The sequence below is a fragment of the Centroberyx gerrardi genome, chromosome 6, assembly GCF_048128805.1.
Source record: "Centroberyx gerrardi isolate f3 chromosome 6, fCenGer3.hap1.cur.20231027, whole genome shotgun sequence".
NCBI lineage: Eukaryota > Metazoa > Chordata > Actinopteri > Beryciformes > Berycidae > Centroberyx > Centroberyx gerrardi.
The window spans coordinates 22,135,588-22,154,953 of NC_136002.1; the positions used below are offsets into that span (position 1 = coordinate 22,135,588).

The 19,366-nt window shown below is 41.0% G+C and overlaps 1 protein-coding gene across 1 annotated transcript in view; it reads right to left on the reverse strand.

Annotated features, from left to right (window-relative positions):
- Window positions 1–9,277, reverse strand: part of LOC139916869 (CD166 antigen homolog A-like) — a 33,823-nt gene extending 24,546 nt beyond the window's left edge. The window contains exon 1 of the mRNA XM_071905890.2: window positions 9,039–9,277. Within this exon, the coding sequence (XP_071761991.1) occupies window positions 9,039–9,096 (58 nt within the window). The 5' untranslated portion in view covers window positions 9,097–9,277. The remainder of the gene's footprint in view (window positions 1–9,038) is intronic.
- Window positions 9,278–19,366: the final 10,089 nt, after the last annotated feature.

Here is a 19,366-nt window from a genome sequence, read left to right on the forward strand (position 1 = left end):
AATCGCCTCTGGAACATTGTGCACAGCATATTCCCTGCAACATGCTGCTCAGAAAGCCCTTTTAAAGAAATGTACTTGTTCTATTGCAGGGTCAGAAATGAACGCCGGCTCGGGGCAAAAATGCCTGTGAAATTAAGGATAAAGGGGCAAAAAATGCACCGAATAATCAGGAATACCCTTTTCATGATTCAAAATAAAACAAATCTTACAAATTGAGTGTTTATTTGCTAATATACCATACAAATTGCACAAAAAACTGCGCCTAAAAAGGACCAAAATGCCCCCAGAGAGAGAAATACCCTCTAAAACAAAAGTGAATTTCTTACCATGCTCCATTGTCATCATTTGTGCTTTTTAATACAAAGAATGTGTGTATTCTCACTAGTGATATGGGATGGGTAAATGCAGTGAGTACATGACACTGCTGGAGAAAATACGGAATATATTCATTCACTCACACTCAGTAGGAGTGTTGCCTTGAGCTGAAAGGTAACAAAACTGTCCAATTATTGGAAGGCCATTGGGAGATCTTACTGTCTGAATACATATTCACGTAATGACAAACTGTGTCTGCGTGTGCTCTCTGGTGAGGAGCATTGATTTGTGTCAACTCTGTTTATGGACGAGCACACAGCGGCCGGCCCTCGAGTATAAAGACAGGTAATTCTAACATCCTCTAAAGAGTGGAAAAGCCATAACCCCTTTATCCCAACAATTCCAAACTTAGAACGACTAAAAAGTTGTTGTTCATTTCTCCCCGTCAAATTTCTTGCTGTGTGACCCTGGGTATTCAAATGAAATCACTATCATTATATTAGGAAATGGCATGTCCTCTCCTCTATATCTATTACCTGTATGATAATATGGCAGGTGAAAAAATGAATGGATGTATAATGGGTTATGGCACCTCCATTACTCAAAATGAAACACTCTGAAGTTCATTTTACAGTGTCCTCACTCTATAGACCGGCCTGGCATGGCAATAATGCAAGCTTTATTTGACAAGGAGCTAGGCAGGCAGGTAGTTTGTGAGTCCGCCATTAAATATTCCTGCTTCCCCTTCATGTGACCACTCTATTTTAAAGCAAAGACTAGACTCCCAGCGCATCTTGTACACCATGCCAAGCTTTTTTTTTTTGCTGAAGAAGATAAAAGTCAATGTTTAAACTGCAAGTGGCAGGTGCAACGCTTACACATTCTCCGCAGAAACACAAAACTACTTGACCTCTTAAGATGTCCCATTAGAAAATTAAGTATTGCATCCAATTACCAGACAAGAGTCTCTTCACCTTCCTTGTAAGGTCAGACAGTAGAATAGCTGAATACTTAACAGCAGTGCAGCAACTTATGATAAACACCTACGCATCCACAAGTCGCTTATCAGCAGAGGCATCGCCAGTAGCATAATTGCCATGCAAAAAGCCACCACTTGACTTCTTTGAATACACACTGATGCAGAAACTAAGATAACAGCGCTGCTGCTGATGCATTTTGCTTACAAAAAGGCAGTTTTAATAAAATGCAGTAATCAGATGTGAGGATAACATTCCTTCTCGCTTAATCACAGCGCCGAAAGAGTTTTACATTATAAAGTATGTGCCTTTAGGCCAGGATGACAGACTCAGCTGTTCAGGGCTGAAATGTGAATTTGTCTTGCTTTCAAAGGAACGGTGGGATTAATGTTTTATCTATATTATATAATAAGGAACATTTCAAGACAGGATCAAAGAATTACTTACATTTTCACCGATATATTGTATAAATAGTAATCATGTGCTGTGGAACATACGATGAGTAGGTGGTTAAGGCTTCTGTGGAGATGTAAGAGGAAAACATCTAAAGAATAATAACAATACAGCACTTTGGATTCCAGTCAGGGAGAGTTTTACAACAAAACAACTATCACCGTAAATACCACTCCTTCACAAAACCTACCAACACTTGAGATTTCAAAAGAGGAATCTGAGGTATGAGAGAAGGCATGACTTTTTTGAGCTGCATGACCTCTAAAAAAAGCCATGAGGGTTTTCCCCGACCTGCTGATACATTAATGGACTAGAGAGATGGGCCGAACGAACATTTAATCTTTTATCTTGTTATACACTTAAGCATTGACAAAATGACAGGCTTTTAATTCCTAGCAGACATATGCAGTTCGTATCCCTTGTGAAAGTGAGGCTCACTGAATGAGAACTCCTGTCTCCTACAAGTTCAACCGAAGCAGCGTGTAATCAGAGATAGCTTCAGGCACCACAGACTGCTGCTGCAGTCTATGAGGGAAGGATGAGGGGCATCAGCACAACACAAAGAGCCAGCTTTTAAAATGGCCAGACCGTGGATACCGGGGTCAAACGCAGACACAGAACCGTTCTGTCGAGTCCCAAAGGCAAGACGTAACGGGGTGCAACACGATGTTTTCATGAATGAAAAATTGCTAAAGAGAGTTTGAATGAACAGAGCGACCCCTCAGTGCTGCAGAAGTGCTTTGGACATAACAGAGGCTGATTCAGAAGTGAATAGAAAGACAAAAATGCATGTCATTTTATTTGTTAGCCCGGGGCTTGAATTGGATGTTTCACCTTTTGGACAAAAGCTGTGTCATCTCGACTGACTACCCTGAACCCAAGACAAAGTCAGAAAAGAGTTTGGTACAATAGCAACCTGCGTGCCACTTGGCTCTCATAAATCAGCAGAAATAATGACTTTATGGGGAGTGCAGGCGTAAATTTTAGAGGTTTCACCATTGACCCCTTTATGGGTCAGAAGGAGCCCCTGCTGCTGACGCTGCCATGTGGTGACACTGTGCCCTCACTGCAGTAATGAAACAGTATTACTGCTTTCTCTTCTTTTCCGGCTAGATGAGTCATTATAATGAGAAAGAGAAGTTCATTAATGTGACTTACAAAAACAAAGGCGACCTCAAGCACCTACCCCCTGCCTTTCCATACACACGCGCCCCTGTGTGGTAGCCCCTTACATATTCTTGAAGGTTGTATGATTACCATCACAGTTAATGGTCGCCTCTCAAAGAATTAATTAAAACAGAGTAATGGCTACAATGGAAAATTCTAACAAAGATCCAGGCCCTGTTGAAGATGGGTGTGGCTACTGGCTTTTCATATGGAGGAGAGATGCTTCCCCCCCCCCAGCAAGGCTGCACATGTGAAGTGTGGGGACGGGCAGCAGCTACTCTGTGCCGTCTCCGAGGGGTGTGTGCTGTTCCATATTAATGACAAAGAGAAGAGCGGGAGCAAGAAGTCGCTATCATACACCCATTTGTTTAAAAAGAGCCGGCTTCACAATACAGTCGGCGGGAGTCCACAGGAATCCAGTGAAAGCTGGGGGTTGCATCAATGACAAAAGAGAGAAACAACCTCACTTTTTGTCCCAAATACAAGGGATGACCAATTTCAGAGTGCCGTTGGTCTTTCACCAAAACCAAGGATACCTTCATGCATTTCAATGGGGTTATTCCCGCATAAAAGAAAGGAGTGCTACCGCATAGCACAGCCATCTCTCTCCTGTTGTTAAGCCTTTCCTTTTAACTGAAACAATGTAACTTTGGTGCCTCCCCTTGGATAACAAATAAACCATTATTTTGCATGACAGAGCAAGGATGCTGCATGCAGCGAAGAGAAAATTGTTGGGAAAGGGAAAACTGAGAAGTTGGCCTCTCCATTTGGTAGATTATTATAATGCTCCATATCTCCCTTTAAAAGGATCTTGCCACAGTCTAACTTCACATGTAAACTATATGTAAAACGCTGCATAATATCTTATATCAAAGCATTTCGTATAAGTGCCACATTCAGCCAGCATTTCATAACCTGACTGGCAAGTAAAAAAAGGGCAGCATAAATAGGCAATTTTAGCTGTGATTACAGAAATTGAATATATCTCACAACCTCACACTTAAAGTGGGGCAAGCCAATCACCAAAGTGTAATTAAGATTCACTTGCTGCTGTTTTACTGATACTCCTGTGTGTAAAACTGTCACAGGCGAACAAAAGACCTTTTTTCTCATTGAGTCATTGCTTGAGAGTGATTACATTTGCCACACAAGCCCTTTCATTTTCTCCAGGCAAAGCCACTCATACATCTCCTCGCTCTGTGTGTCCAGTACGCCTGTGAATTACTCTCTCTGACATGTCGGAAATTCAGCATGTTCATGCGGTGGCTAATATTTCTTCACTGCTGTCTCACTACACGTGATTTTAGGAAGTGAAATGGGTTTCAGTGAATGGGATTTTTGAACAAATGAAAAAATACAATGTAAACTGAAACGGTTTCCCAGCTTATGCCATAAAGTAAACAACACTTCCTTTTGTTATAATCAAGTGAATAATAAGGTTAAAACTGACTAGTATGAATTTAAGAGTTATGATTTACAGATTTAAAATAGCTTAATATATCATGTCTGTTTTAACAGAAGTTATGTGAATGATAGGAACACACTGCATGTCTCCTGACAACTGAACACACAGAGAGGAACCATTAAGAGACACTGACCCCACCAACACAGCCTTAAAACCAACCAACACTCCTCCACCTGTTCAGTGTCCTGCTGGTGTGTGTGTGTGTGTGGGGTGGGTGGGTCCTTAAAACACCCTCGAGCATAATGTGTACAACACCAACCCACTGTGTAACTCTGTGACCCTCGTCTAGATTAATTCATATTACATCAAAGCCTATGATATATTACTATTGTTTCATGAAACTGTACCCTTTCATTTTAGGTTGATTTGCACATTTTGAGACTTAATCTGGATCCAATTTTCATCCTATGTGAACAAGAATGAACAAAGGTGAACAAATTGTCATTTGAATGCAATTTTGCCATTTAGATAATACTAATAATATCTATTGTAACTATTATAACATTGTTCCAGTAGGGACGGGGTGATGCATGGACCTCAGTTCTTAAAAAATGCTTTTTCCTCAACTAGGCCAGGTTAGATTTTTTGTCAGATCTGACTTTCCCCAATTTTCATCTGAAAAAAGGGAATAAAACCTGCTCTTTGCTCTTTTCTGTGCTGTGTCAAGGACTATGTAATTGCCACACAAGCTGAGAAGAAAACGTTAATCTCCTATGGCACCAAATATTCAGACCACACCTACAGGTTTCCAGCTCTGTCCAAATTCGTTATACATGGCTGGAGAATTCCCTTGGAGACCTACAGAATATATTGATGTCTTGATAAGAACTGTCTTAATATTAGATGTCAATCCTATTAATTTATAGATGGTTCTCTCCATTCCTGAGCGAATAATACATGTTTTATCTCATTATAGCTTCCGTTTATTTCTCTTCTTTTACCCAAAAACGTAATCTTTATTTTTAGTTTCTAGTTTTAATTCAAAGCTTAGGTTTCAGTATAAGTTACCCTGTCAATCGAATAAGCTTGATCCTCGGATCCACACTACAAAGTGCTGCTGCCAGGGGCGCTGGTAGGAATTCTAGGCCCCCTGATGAGAAGTGACACAGGGGTTCCCCACCCCGTCGTCACAGCCTCGCCTCGCCTGTCTGAAAGGCCCTCTCTAGTTTGGGGCCCCTTGAAAGTGTTCCCCCTTTTCTCCCCACTAGCGGCGCCTCTGGCTGCTGCTCACATATCCACATGTCTTCCAACTGCAGAATCTCAAGTCTGATCAAGGCTTCGGCAGCACACAATGCAAACACCTAATGTACACTCTCTGTCCTGAACGATTATCTCTTATATCTTACTCAGCTTGTGATGCTGGCGTCAGCGACATCATCTGAACATCTCACATGTGCTATTCAGTATTGCATGTTGGTTTGTCTGATATCATAAATTCATCAATAAACACAAGTACACTAATGTCACACATCAAATTTGATTTGGGCGTTTTAGATTCTGCTTCACACTCCACATGCCTCGGCCAGTGGCATGAATAATATCTAGGTCCAGACACAGAAGACTGAGTGTCCCGCAGAGATTTTTCAGAGGAATTAGGTGCAGCCAGTTTGGGTTGAGCATACAGCTGGAAATATTTTGCAGCCCACTCAACCACAACACGTGACTGGAGAAGGAATAATAACAAAAATTGACATCCGCTTTTGAATTCTGTAAAATATCCTATTTGATAACAATGCAACAATCCTCACATAAGCCTAGTTAAGCCTGAATTCAGTTCCTTCTGTGTCTCTTCAGTAATCTTGATTTCATAATTTGATTATGTCCTGTAGATAGCGGTTTGCTAAAATTATCAACAAATGAGAATAATCTGTTTTTAGAGAGGAAGAATTAACCTGATAGCACCAAGTACTGATGGAACATTTCTATTCAAAGCCATGACTTGGTTGAGTTGCCGTACTTCTTATGAATGCAACTGAATTCTGCATGAAGAGATACAATACTTTGCAAGTCACAAAGAAATCTTTTTTCAGAGGAGTAACAACCACAAGCAGTCTTCAAACATCAAGAGGATCCCGCCTATAAACAAGATGAGACGTGCACAAGCACACAAATACACAGTCGTACAAAATCCCACATGCAAACCAAGCATACAAATAAGCCCTTCCTTCCTGGGCATTATCATTATAACATTCACATGTCGAGTCTGGACATAACCTAGTTATGGATGAAAGAAAGGAGACTGAATCTATCACAGGTGAAATTGTGTGACCCCCACAAGAGATTAGTCCATTAGCAATGGGAGAGCCCCACTCGCTTGACAAGTAATACCAGCTGTGACACCGAGTGGTGTCTGTTCAGGAGGGGTGAGGGTGGGGGAGGGGTGGAGATCGGAGAGGGAACAAAAACCAGATGCATCTTCGCAGACTATTTGTTCTAAGAGCAATTCAGAGCCCTGTTTTTCAGTACTATCTGGTTTGGGCCATGGGTCAGCCTTTTATGTTGAAGCCTGAGGAGCTGTTGCTTTTTCATCTGTTCATTCCCTCCAAATACAATAAAACACAGGCCCTTTTTTTATTACAAGTATTGATGTAGCTTATATTGTGAATCCCAAACTCAATAAACCACCTCAATAAGCCTTTGCCCAGACCATACAATTCAACAGAGAATAACAAATATTTATATTCTGTGATAACTCAATTGAAAGAACCTGGTTGACTGGTGACTGTATGATGACAGCACAGATTGTTTTTGTAACATATAACAACATGGAGAAGACATCACTGGCCATTTGCTGTGTAAGCAAAAACACACACATGGTTTGACCATCATTTAAGGCACTGTGTCTGCTCAACACACGGTGGTGTACAAGACCATGAAGTCTAGCCTCATTACCATCATACTGCACTCTCACATAGCACTGCAGCAGCACAGCAGTGTAAAAAAACTTAAAAAAAAAAAAAAAGGGCATTCGTTTCCTCTAAAATAAAGCACCTGAGCCTGAGTGACAGGTGGCGCATGGTGTTAATTTACAACAACAGGCAGCAGTGTTGTGTGACGAGGTGCAAGACTGAAGGAACACTCAGATCAACCTCTCCACCCCTTTCTTAGTACTGAGCTCCATGCAGTTTTGCTTAATGACCAGGCTGAGTGATATGAACACATGGTGCTGCTACCTGTTGGGCTGAAAATGATGTTTGCAGGGAGGAAATGGCACACACAGTCCAAGCAAATGTGCAAGCTTCCAGGGAGGCATCATCTTTAATTATCATTAATCATCATCATCATTAATCTGAGATATGCCTTCCTCCCTCCCCATTAACTATCAAACCACCTTTGCAAACTAAACAGCTGTGCATGTATTAGAAAGCAGCTACAACCTCCTCAACCCCTTATCCCCACCCCCCCACCCCCCACCTCCAGGCCCAACAACCCCCATTGTAGCCCCAAACAATCTTGCAAATAATTCATCAAGTTTCACCTTCTAGCAAGGCAGCACTGGCGGCAAAATATTACATTTCAAAATGTTGCTGTACCCAATAATGCCGCATTCAGGTCGCATTGGAAGTGACGGGATGAAATCTTCCTACAACTTGGAAGCGTTCATGTACAACTCGTTGCAACGCCCACATCCAAAATTATTTGTATTTATGAATTAAAAATCAACCACATAACCTAAAATCCCACATATCCCGCTTGTAATTAGCTACTAGGAGGCTGACGTGAACGGGTTTTCCCACTCGGGAGCTCGTATTTACGGTAAATCCACGATGACATGAACGCGGCATAATTCACACTCAGTAGCCTGCATAGCAGAGGAAAAAAAAAAAATAAACAGCCAAAAAACATACAACGAGGGATCATGGTGACGTTACAGCCAGAGCACATGTGAAGAGATGACTCCCTCACCCCCTCTCCCACCGTGTGGGGAACACAGGCACGTGTGTACAGTGGACAACATCCCATGGAAAACAATCAGTTTTGAGAAAGAAAACATGACAGGGGTTTTAAAACTTCATTAGCCTATGTCTAATGATTGTCACTTGGCATAATATGAGGAGCCAGTGTGACTGCAGATGGCACGATACACGCTAATTACAAGTTGCACTCCAAACCGGTTTCACTGAGCTGGCTGACACTAATCTATTTTACCTTACATCTTCATTTTTTCATGGAATTAATTATTTACACCATTGACAAGTAGAAAATGATACCTGCATATATGGTTTAAAAACTATACATATATATATAAATAAAATATCATATGGTACAGGACATCATGGGCGTCAATTGGGTAGGCCTATATGGCACAAGTTTGATTTTGTAAGATTTAGCAGTTTTTATCCTTTAGCAAGGAGAATAAAAATCAAGCAGAAATCCTCAGAAATTCATTTGGAAGCCATATCTTAAAAAAAAAACCCCACAAAAAAAAAACCCACACACACATCTGGAGAGAATTCAGCACCAATCCCCCTCTAAACTGTGTGCGACTATCAGTTATTGCTCCACTTGACCCCAGACTTTCATTCGATAGGCGGGCTGAAGTTTTGGTGGCACATGATATGACATGCTGGGACTTTTCCAGACTACCTGCGGGTTTATACTGAATTAACGCTACCTGCATCACATGAGGGGGCAACATGGTTATGGAGACAATAGCCTACCTTGATAGATGATCGCGATGAGGAGGGCACACACGCAGCTGGCAGACAACAAGTGCATCCTTGCAAGTCTCACAGATCCTTGGCTCTGCTTGGAGGCTTTTAAAACCACTTGCCTTGAGTTTGTATTCTTTGTTTTTTTTTTTTTTTAAAGCAAATGTTCCTTGTGAAACCTCGAGGGGCGGGTGACGGCAGTTCAGTCAGTTTTGTCCCTTCTCCCGACGCGACATGTGCTCACTGACTCACACTTGCATCAGTTCTGGTGAACAGGTAATTGCGAGGGGCACGGACGAGCGGAGGGGCGGAGGAAACTGTCAGCAGCTCCGCCCCTGACAGCCCCCCCCCCCCCCCCCCATCCCCCCCCCCCACACACACACACACACACACACACACAACCACCCCCTTCTCTCTCCCCCTCTTTGCACCATTAGCTCTTACCCCCTCACTCCCTTCTGCACCCCCATCTCCAACACATTTCTCTCTCCCGCTCTGTTTCCCTTCTTTCTGTCTCTCCAACACACACACACACACACACACACACACGCACACATGCTACACAAATGCATGAAATACACATACACACCAATGCACACGTACACACAAGCAGATACACATTGACAGATATGTGACATGGCAGATATGCATGCACGTACACTAATGCGCGCACAAATGCACGCACGCACACACAGATGCACGCACATACACGTACACACCAGTGCACACGTACACACGCATGCACGCACACACACACACATAAAGGGGAAACTTTCACTCACCGACAGCATTAGACTTGATTCACACAGAATACCAACTGACCGATGTGATACCTCTCACACTGCTAGCTGCTGCTGCATGAACTCTCTTGCGCCTTAGGAAAAGGACAGACGGTTGATGGTAAATATAACATGTGGGGCAAAGGTTAATTATTATAATTACATAATTTAAATGAATAATTTAGTAATTATTAATTATTTAAAATCCATGCTCATAGCTTTTTTTACTTTTCAATTATTTCACTGAGCACATTGAAGTCAACACCACATTAATATTCCTGTAATGAGTATTACTGTAATTCTAATAATTAGTATTAATGTGAGGTACTAAGTTGTAATGTAAAAGACTAATCCACACAGTATGAGAGGGTTTAACATGGCAGTGACAGAGCGTTCACTTATTACTCCCTTTGACCCAGTACAATGTCACGTTTTCTATATTTATTTGTATTGAATGTCATGGTTTGACTACAAGTTTCATATATTGAGTATATGAAGGCTGTTTTCTGAGAAATACCACATCCTAAACCAGGCATGGCGGTGCAAGTTTCAGCCAGTTAGTTTCAGAAGTTGGTAAAAATAACATCTGAGCATGTAAAATGTAATTAAAAACCATACTTGGAGCTAAAATCATTTACCACTGTGCTGTAACTGCACGATCATGCTTGGCTGATCACAGTGTGTGTGTGTGCGCGCATGTGTGTGTCTGTGTGTGTGTCTGTGTGTGTGAACGTGTGTGTTCTATGTGCATAGTGTGTGTGTGTGTTCTGTTGGGGTATGGGGGCGAGTTATTGGGGTGAAGAAGTAAGAACTCCTCACCCCGGGTGAGGATTTCATGTAGGCCTGTGATGGTTTGTGCAAATGTAGTGGGGGCACAGGCTGTGAAAACCTAATGCAATTTGATTAGAAGTTAACCGCAAAGCAATATTTTCCCTGCCTCGCTGCACAGAGAGAAAACGAAAACTATTTCCTTTCTTCTGCGTGGGTGAAAGTGATTGAGGCTGAATGATGACCAAGCCTTGAGTTTGGTGTTGAATTACCAAACAAAAACATTCCGGTTATAATTGGGATTTGAGGCAAGATCTGAGAAAGGTACATCATTTCCAAGGACCAGATACTCAAAAACAAAGACGGCCACAAATTCTTACAACTGCAAATTTATAGCAACATATGAGCAGGTACTCCTAAAACTTCATGTAATGCATTTTCTTTCAGTGGAACGAATGTAAGTCAAGTGCAGGTGGATTTTGTATTCATTGGAGAGCATTTTCAGTCAGTCCCCATGGCTGGGGAAAGAGATTACACAAGGAATAATGAATTACAATATATCATGTCATATCGGAGGAACTGTACCAGCTCCTGCTGTCTTTTATTTGATGAAAGAATGAGCGTTCCTATTTTGACATCTTGTGAGGCATCCTGTGACACTGCTCCCGCTATGAGGATGGGTACAAACAACCTTGCGTTGCCATGGACTTGGGCAATGAAAGTACACATATTTTTGACATTCAGAGATGCTGCAGAGAGGAAATCTTTTCCACTGGCTCATGTTGCACTGCTACACTCATTATTTTAGGTGTGTTTCGTACATAATGATGATTAAATTCAGTGTGTTATTTTTAATACAACAATGGACTATTTGCTTGAGTAAAGATTCATTTCAAACACCACTAGCCAGAACTGGTTATGCAGCATGGGTTGCACAGTGAATACATAGCAGGGACTCAAGAGTGCCCATTTGCAGCACCACAGTGGTCAGTTCTGTTTTTCATTCCTTCATTTCACTTGTGTTGAAGCAGCAAGAATGGCACAGGTTAATTTGGCTCCTCTCCAAGGTTTTGTGAAAATCAAATCCTCCCCTGTCCCGCGGAGTGTTCACCCCTTCAGAGCTGCACCTGGGAGGCAGAGGAGTGATTAGTCTCCTGCAGAATGGGCTTTGGTAAACTGTGTCGAGCAGTGAACACAGTGACCCTGACATTTTCAGCGTGGCCAAGGGAGGGGAAGATCCACTTAATGGCCAGTCCTGTGTCGGCCAGCAGCCCCACTTTCAATCAATAATTGCTTCATTAGTTAATCTGATTGAGTGTGTGAGCAGCCTGTAGTCGATGCCGAGTTACCTCTCTTTCTGTGAAGAGTCGGTGTTATATTGATTTCATTGTTCTCTGTAGAGCCTAACTTTTTCCTGCAACTAATCCTCACATTTACACGCAGAAAAGGAGAATGGATCTCTTTGTCCGAGGTCCCCATACCATCCATGCCTCAGTTATATTAAGGCAAATCGATAGAAATGGCTTCTCGATACCATCAGTAAAACAAACGAGGAGACCAAATGCCACTTCTTTATGTTGTTAGGTTGATATATCCCTCGTGGTTCTTGGCACTGCACCAAAAAAATATTTATTATGCAGTTATGTACACATTCTCACACATATTCCAAAACTACACAGTCTTGGACAAATTAATTTGGAATCACAGTTACTAAGAGTTAATGGGTGTGAGTTTATTCACCAAGTGATGTCAACCACAGGACACTTATTATAAATGATGACAATGCCATTTATGCGTCGACCTAGTTGCATTTTGCATATCTGCCATAGATTCATGTTTTGCTATATATCAACTTAGCTGTACTTTGCATATCTGATACTGATGCCGATGCTGCTGCCAACAATGCCAACACTGCTACACTGGTACAGTTGAATGAATGGATACTTGTAGTTTGTTCAGTTTAATTTCATGCTGTACGTCTTGTCTGCACTATATATGTGAGGTCCTGTTGTGTTTGGTACTGTGCCTATTGTGTTAATCCTGTATTGTGTAACTGTCTTGTAGTATGTCGGCACCAATTTACCGGGGGGAAACTCCTTGGTGGAAAAACAGGGATTCCGATTCCGATTCCGATTCCGATTCCGATTCCGATTCCGATTCCGATTCCGATTCCGAATAAAGCCTTTTGGAAGGATATTGCAGGGAGAATAGTCTCAGTAATTAAGTTGTTTTATATTGGTAGGACAGTGAACAGAGGGCTTTTTAGGAATTTAAATTCAAAAAGAAAAACATCAGGGAAACCAAATATCAGCTGATCTTTGCAGGACAGTCAATTAAAAGAAAAATATAGCGGTCAGATGTATTACAGGCGAAATGCTCACAGTCTGTCTCAGCCTGCCTTCTGCGTGGATGCAGTTGTTGGTGCCGCCGCTTGATATCCATTACAGAGTCTATACCAAGCCAGCTGCTGGTCGTCTCCGTCTTCCTAAATTACCTGGTTGTGAATGAATAAATGTAATTCACTGGCAATGTGAGAGGCAGAGAAACTATTCATGAAGACGTATACTGGTCTGCTACAACCCAGGCAGCTGTCAGCTGTCAGTATTGTTTATTCCTCACCTAAGCCTGAAACTATTTGTTGGTTTGTCAGTTAATGGTGGCTGAATGCCTGTGGAATCAAGAGTACTTAAATGCCGGCTGCTGCAGGCTTACGCTTTGAACAACAACCCAGAGTAAGCACAAATGGCAGATTCTTGTTATCCCTGTTTAATGTGGCAGAGAATATTTTACAATATTTCTTCTGCCACTTTCTCATAATAATCTGCAACACCCAAATGTTCCATGAAATTAACGCTTAAACAAAAGATATGTTATGTTATGGTAATTCTGTGTCATAATTAAAAAGTTCCAACTCTTTGCTGCATTGGATTTCAAAGGCAAAGTTGTTGGAATAATTTGTCTGTACACTATCATTCCCTGAAATTATTTCTGACAATACAGTGGTGAAAGCAGGTTGACATTCTATTAGCCAGTTAATCTTTAAAGCAGAAGGGGTAGATACCAACCAAGGGAAGATACGATCTCTTGATATATTGGAGTGAAAAGGGCATGTCAAGAATATCAAACAGATGACAAAGAAATCAGATATAAAAGATGAACATTTTCATCCACAACAACTGAATCAACTGGTGCCATTTATGGTCTGGGAGAGAAAACACTGTGATTACATCAAAACGTAGTTTGAGAAGAAGAACTATTGCTTTGAACCATTTGAGGCCCTGCACGTTTCCCTGTTTTTGAGCTTTACATACATTACAGTAATCCTTCTCCCATTCCGCTCTTAGAAAATGTGTCACCAGACAAGGTTTTTGAGAGTTTGGGGGGTTATATTTTCAATTGTGTAAAAGTATTTTTATTATTTGATTAATGGACCATCATGCATGTCATAAAACTGGGGAATATCAATGAGCACAGCTAGCAGGGTGTTAAACTATTGCCTTGGGTTAGGTCACTGATTGTTGAGTACATATAACCAATGAGCAAAAATATGATTTCCTTTTGGTGCCGTTACGAGGAGATGTGTTTGGGACCAGCACCTTTTGATGCAAGTGCACCTTTTAGAATGAATACTAACTCTCCTTCAGCCTTTTATTTACATGCAAGCCAGTTTTATTAGTTTAATTGTGTACCATACAGCTATTGGTTGACACTTTCTCATCTGCCCTTTGTCACATTTGCCATTCAAACCCTATCTGTGCAGTGATGTATGTTCAATTTCTATTTAGCTTTTAAAACAAACATTGACATTGGGAATTCACAAACAATATGCATTTGTAATCAGCGAAGTTGGTTAGTTTGGAGTAGAGGCAATACATATCTAGTTCCCCAACGCCCTCTGAGTTTATGCTCTTCCCCAACAGAGAATAGGACTTGTGGTTTATTTTGAGGGAGTGTCAGATTTCTGAATGCACCACTGTTCAAGTTCCTTGTGCAGGTCCCACTCGCACAAATAAACATATCTCACGCATCAATGACACTCATGCATTTTGCTGAATTTATTGATTGTGTGGTGGAAGTTTTCTGTAATAAAGAGACTTGGAGATGAGAAGTTGTCCTTCTGTTATCTTTATTGCTTGCAAGCAAGGCGCAATGCCCACCCAACGAGTGTGTGAGACAAAGAGCAAACCAATGTGTTTTGTCCACCCTTTTTATAATCACGTAGTAGAAACAGCCGAGTCATGAGTGGTCCGACACATTCTTATACTTGAAACATTCTACGATTAGGGTGCATCTGTGCAAGACAAAATCCAGTTCCAACCGGACACTCAAGGCCTTCTCAGGTCAGAACCTTTGTTTATCTCAAACTGGTGGAGAATGGAAAATTACTGAAGACAGAGACAGCATTCAACTGAGAAATGGTATCATGCTTGATACATGATGAATAGAATGGCCAGGTTCCGGAGATGAAAGATTTATTTCCAGTGCAGACAAGGACCAATTCAACTAGCCACTGTCTTATCTGTCTCAGGTCAGGTCAAAGGCATGAGAGATGTGCTGAACAGCAGTTTGTAAATTTTCACACAGAGATGAGCTCTCATAATAATATAAAGAGAGTACAGTACAGATATTAAAGACATATAGAATAGTATAATAGTGTAATTTCCTCCACAGATTGCATCAAGTTTCTCAGTAGTTAGTTAAATCTTGTGCTACTACTCAATATTGTCCTCTACTTGAGGTTGAAACATATTTGCTAACAGTTGCTGATGATGTTGATTTCTTCTAAGTCTTTTCTGATTATTAGATGAGTGCTAGATATCAAAAGTGAATCCCTTGTAAAACAATTCTATAGGAACCAAATCCAGTGATCGGATCGGTCAGTTTGATATGCCAGGGAAAGAAACCAAACAATTAACATTGTGCAGATGAACAGACCTGAATTTTTTTTGTTGTTACCCAATGATTTTGAACTGCAAGAATGGCAACAAATTACATTGTGAAGTTGAAATAGAAGAAAATTATTTCAAAATGAAATCGCCATTTAAACACTTTTCCTGCAGAAGTTTTTTTTCCCAGCTACTTTATACCTTGTTTGCTGTGTGTGTAGTAAGGACCTTGCAGGTCTAGACCTCACACTGTTGCCATAAACCCTGCCATTGTTTAAGGTAACAATGTGGATCCAGCCCTGCCCTCTGTCAACGGTCCAACAGATAGATCTGATTAAGACTGTTTAAACATAGGCAGTTGCACTGGGAGTCTGCCCACAAGATAGAGCCGAGCAGAGGAGAGACTAAGCCCTGTGAAGCTGGAATCTGGAGGGATTGGAGTATCTTTGGCCCCAGGGTTTTTACCGGTAGAAATACCAGTTTGTGTGTTTTTACAACGGGGCAGGAGCAGCGCTCTGTTTTGGTGGAAGTTGGTCCCAGCCAGGCTGACATTATCTGTGCTCTGAATAACAACAGCCGTAGCATTCAAATTCACTTACGACCTACGAGAACATAATTAGCCACACCTACTTTTACACCGCACCTCCAAACAAACCAAAATTAGCATACCAGTCAATACTGTTTTCAACTGGTTGCCTCATGCCGTGTCCATGACAATGCAACTCCGACTATGTGCTCCACAGACAGCTGGGCGGGACAAAGCTGCCTACTGTAGTGGCTTGCTGGGTCAGAGGGCATGGTGTTTGGTATTGTTAAATTCTGAGGCTGTTTGGAAGAATGTAAATGACCCTGAAACTTGCCTGAAGTCATGAATCATGGATTACACATACAGTACATATCCCACATGGCTGACGTGTTTTGAACTCTGCAGTTGTATACATTGCCTCTATTTAGTGTGTCCATGCTCTATTCTGCCTGATGTTATGACATGTTTATGTTTAAACAGCCATGATGTGCCTTGGGTTACACTAACTTGTTTGACTTGTGTTAGCTTTGGGATATAAAGATAGTGTGTTATTTTTATTTTAGGTTATTCTCTCTGTGGATTTATTGGAATTCACTGCCTTGTGCTAAAAATATTTTATCATTCCTAGACACAGGCTACATGCCGACGATCCCCATGACAAAGAACTGCTTATGATATCTTAAATGGTAAAAATGATATAGACTTGAATGGCTTATATTGGCTTTTTGATTGGCTACTGATTCATTCCTGGTAAATACTCCAGGCTGAATTTAGATTTTGCACTTCCAAGTCCTTAATCTGATCCTATTTAGGAAATGAAGGTGGAATTAATCTTGATAAGCAGCTGCTGTGGATTTTTCTTACTTCGGGGCAGAAAAGGTTTCAGTGTGGTGAACTCATGGGACTTTTGCAGGGCAGTTCAGCACTTGACTAAAGCTGACGTGTCCCTGCTCTGGTGCCTTCACTCTCTGGTGCTTACTTTCTCCATGGCTCATTTTAAACAATTACTCTTCGGGGCTAATTTTTCCCCTTTGTGGCATGCATTTCATATGGAGATTAGCTGGCTGTGCCATTCAAACCAAACCTGCTCTGGTGAAGCAGCTCTGAATTTCATGACTTCTTAATACAGGGACTGATTGGTTCTATTTAACTTTTAAAAAACCTTTAAGTATAACACGTTAAGTAGGCGGCAGTAAAGCTTAATAATTCTTAAGATGGTGTTATTGGAGAAATGCTTTGATGGTGATGTTTTTAAGAGCAGGTAATTAGTTTTGAGTCAGCTATAAACATTGACCAGTTTTTTAAATCTTAATTTACTAAATATTTTGCTTCATAAGCAATGTTTGATTGGACGCCCTTTTCACACAGTGGAAGTCAAATCTGATATATTCAGTGTGAGAACTTTTTTTTAATGGATATTGCTGACTTACTCCTTAAATCCAAGGTCAACCAGTTTGAATTGCTTAAAACTTTTTAAATTCAGCTTCAGCAACTTGAGTTTCTGTTCTATGAAAGACAAGGCTCAATGAATTGTATTTCCTTACAGAATTAAAAAGTATGCTCTCTACTAAAAGCAATACCATGTAATATTCTAAATAATTCTGTGCTGCTGGAATCTACTGGCTTCTGTCTTTTTCTAGTGAAATGTTTCTCACTGAGTTAACTAGTGCAGTTAAAAGGATTTCCATGCATGAAACTTTGGAGGGCAGGTACATGCTGTGATATCTACAGTGTAGAAACATCTAATGCTCATTAAATGAACATTTGAGTCAAACTGACGCATCCTGCACTTGCCATTCAAAAATAGCCCTTATATTACTGAAATGGAAAACATTTAGGCTAACCTGAGTGTTTTGGTGAGCCATTATTAGCTTATCGGCACGCTGTCAGGCTGAATCAGGAGGTGCAGCTTATCACACACTGCAGAGAGAAACTTTCTAGTGTCTCAAGTCAGGCGAGTATCACAGTTACTATAAGCCAAACATTTGACTCAACATTTCTATTTTTAAAAGTAGCCATGTTGTAAGAAGGATAATACATTTTGAGACGTCCATTGAAATCTTTGCGCTGGTTGGCTCTCTGCTTTAGCACTGTCCATTAAAACTGTTTAATGGAAACCTTCTTATGTATTATCCCTTATTTCGTTTTTTGATATGTTAAACATCAAGCAATGTATGGTACGGGAAAAGTATACTGTATATACCAAAAACACTGAGGAGTCTTTCAGAGTCCCGTTATGGAAAAGAAGAGGCTTGAATAGTTTATATATAAAAGCGGTGAGGTCCTTCCAGCACCCTCCCCAAGGAGTCACCAAGACCAAGAGCAGCCTGGCACAGACATGCTGGGTGTTTTGGTGGATGGAAACCCATGAATGACTGACAGCCCTCCTGTCACATGAATAGTTTCTCATACAGTCTATAGCGTAATTGCAGGATTTTTCAGAAAAAAATAAGCAGTTTTCTGGGGTTGCAAAATGACCAATCGATAAAATGAAATTGCAGAAAGCGAAAGCTTGCCAGGAAAATAAGATTGTTAGTGGAAAAGAGGCGTGTGTAGAGATTAAGGTCGGGATTCAAGGTGTGTTTAAATATGTGCCAGTTACATTGATGCGGTCTATCCAAATTGTTACTCATGAGGGAAAACAGGCGATCCTACTGCATGGTGTTTGTGTGTGCAGCAACAACTGCAGTGCATAGGGGATATAGAGGTGAAGGGTAATGCAATTATTCATTGATGTCAACCCTATTCTCGCTTAGAGTATCTGTCTGGATTGATAATGAGTAGGACTGCCTATCTCCAACTCTAATTAGACAACCTCTTCAAATCTCTTTCTTTATGTATCCTGGTTTCCTCTTTCTGCAGAAAAAAAGTCACATTTCATTCATCTTCCAGCAGCCTTGGCAACTGCCACAAGGACAACAAACCATTAATCTGGTCTGATACGTGGACAGCATAATGGCCTGTTCACATTCTTGAAAACACCTTCCACTGCCTCTGCTCTGGGTGATTTCTAATGTGTGATATTACCTGAAATGCCAGAGGTCTTTATTTGTCTTTTCCCTCTTGCTTTCCGGTGAAAACAATGTGAATATGTAAAATATGTATGTATACTATAATTCTTTCATATACTTCACTTTCCACAGGTTTAAAAAATGCATCTTCATGCATGCTCGAAGCCTTTACGGGAGCATTTCATTTCACCGTGTTATATTAGCGGCGGTAAACAACAGGTCATCAAATCATCTCCATGTTGGTATTTCTGCTTCCAAGGATGATTGAACCACTGTGGTCTTGTATTATCAAGGCCTCCACGAGGCCTTCTGGCGCTTTCCTCCCTCCAAACAAAGCTTCCTTGCCAACACTGGCCACATTCCATTA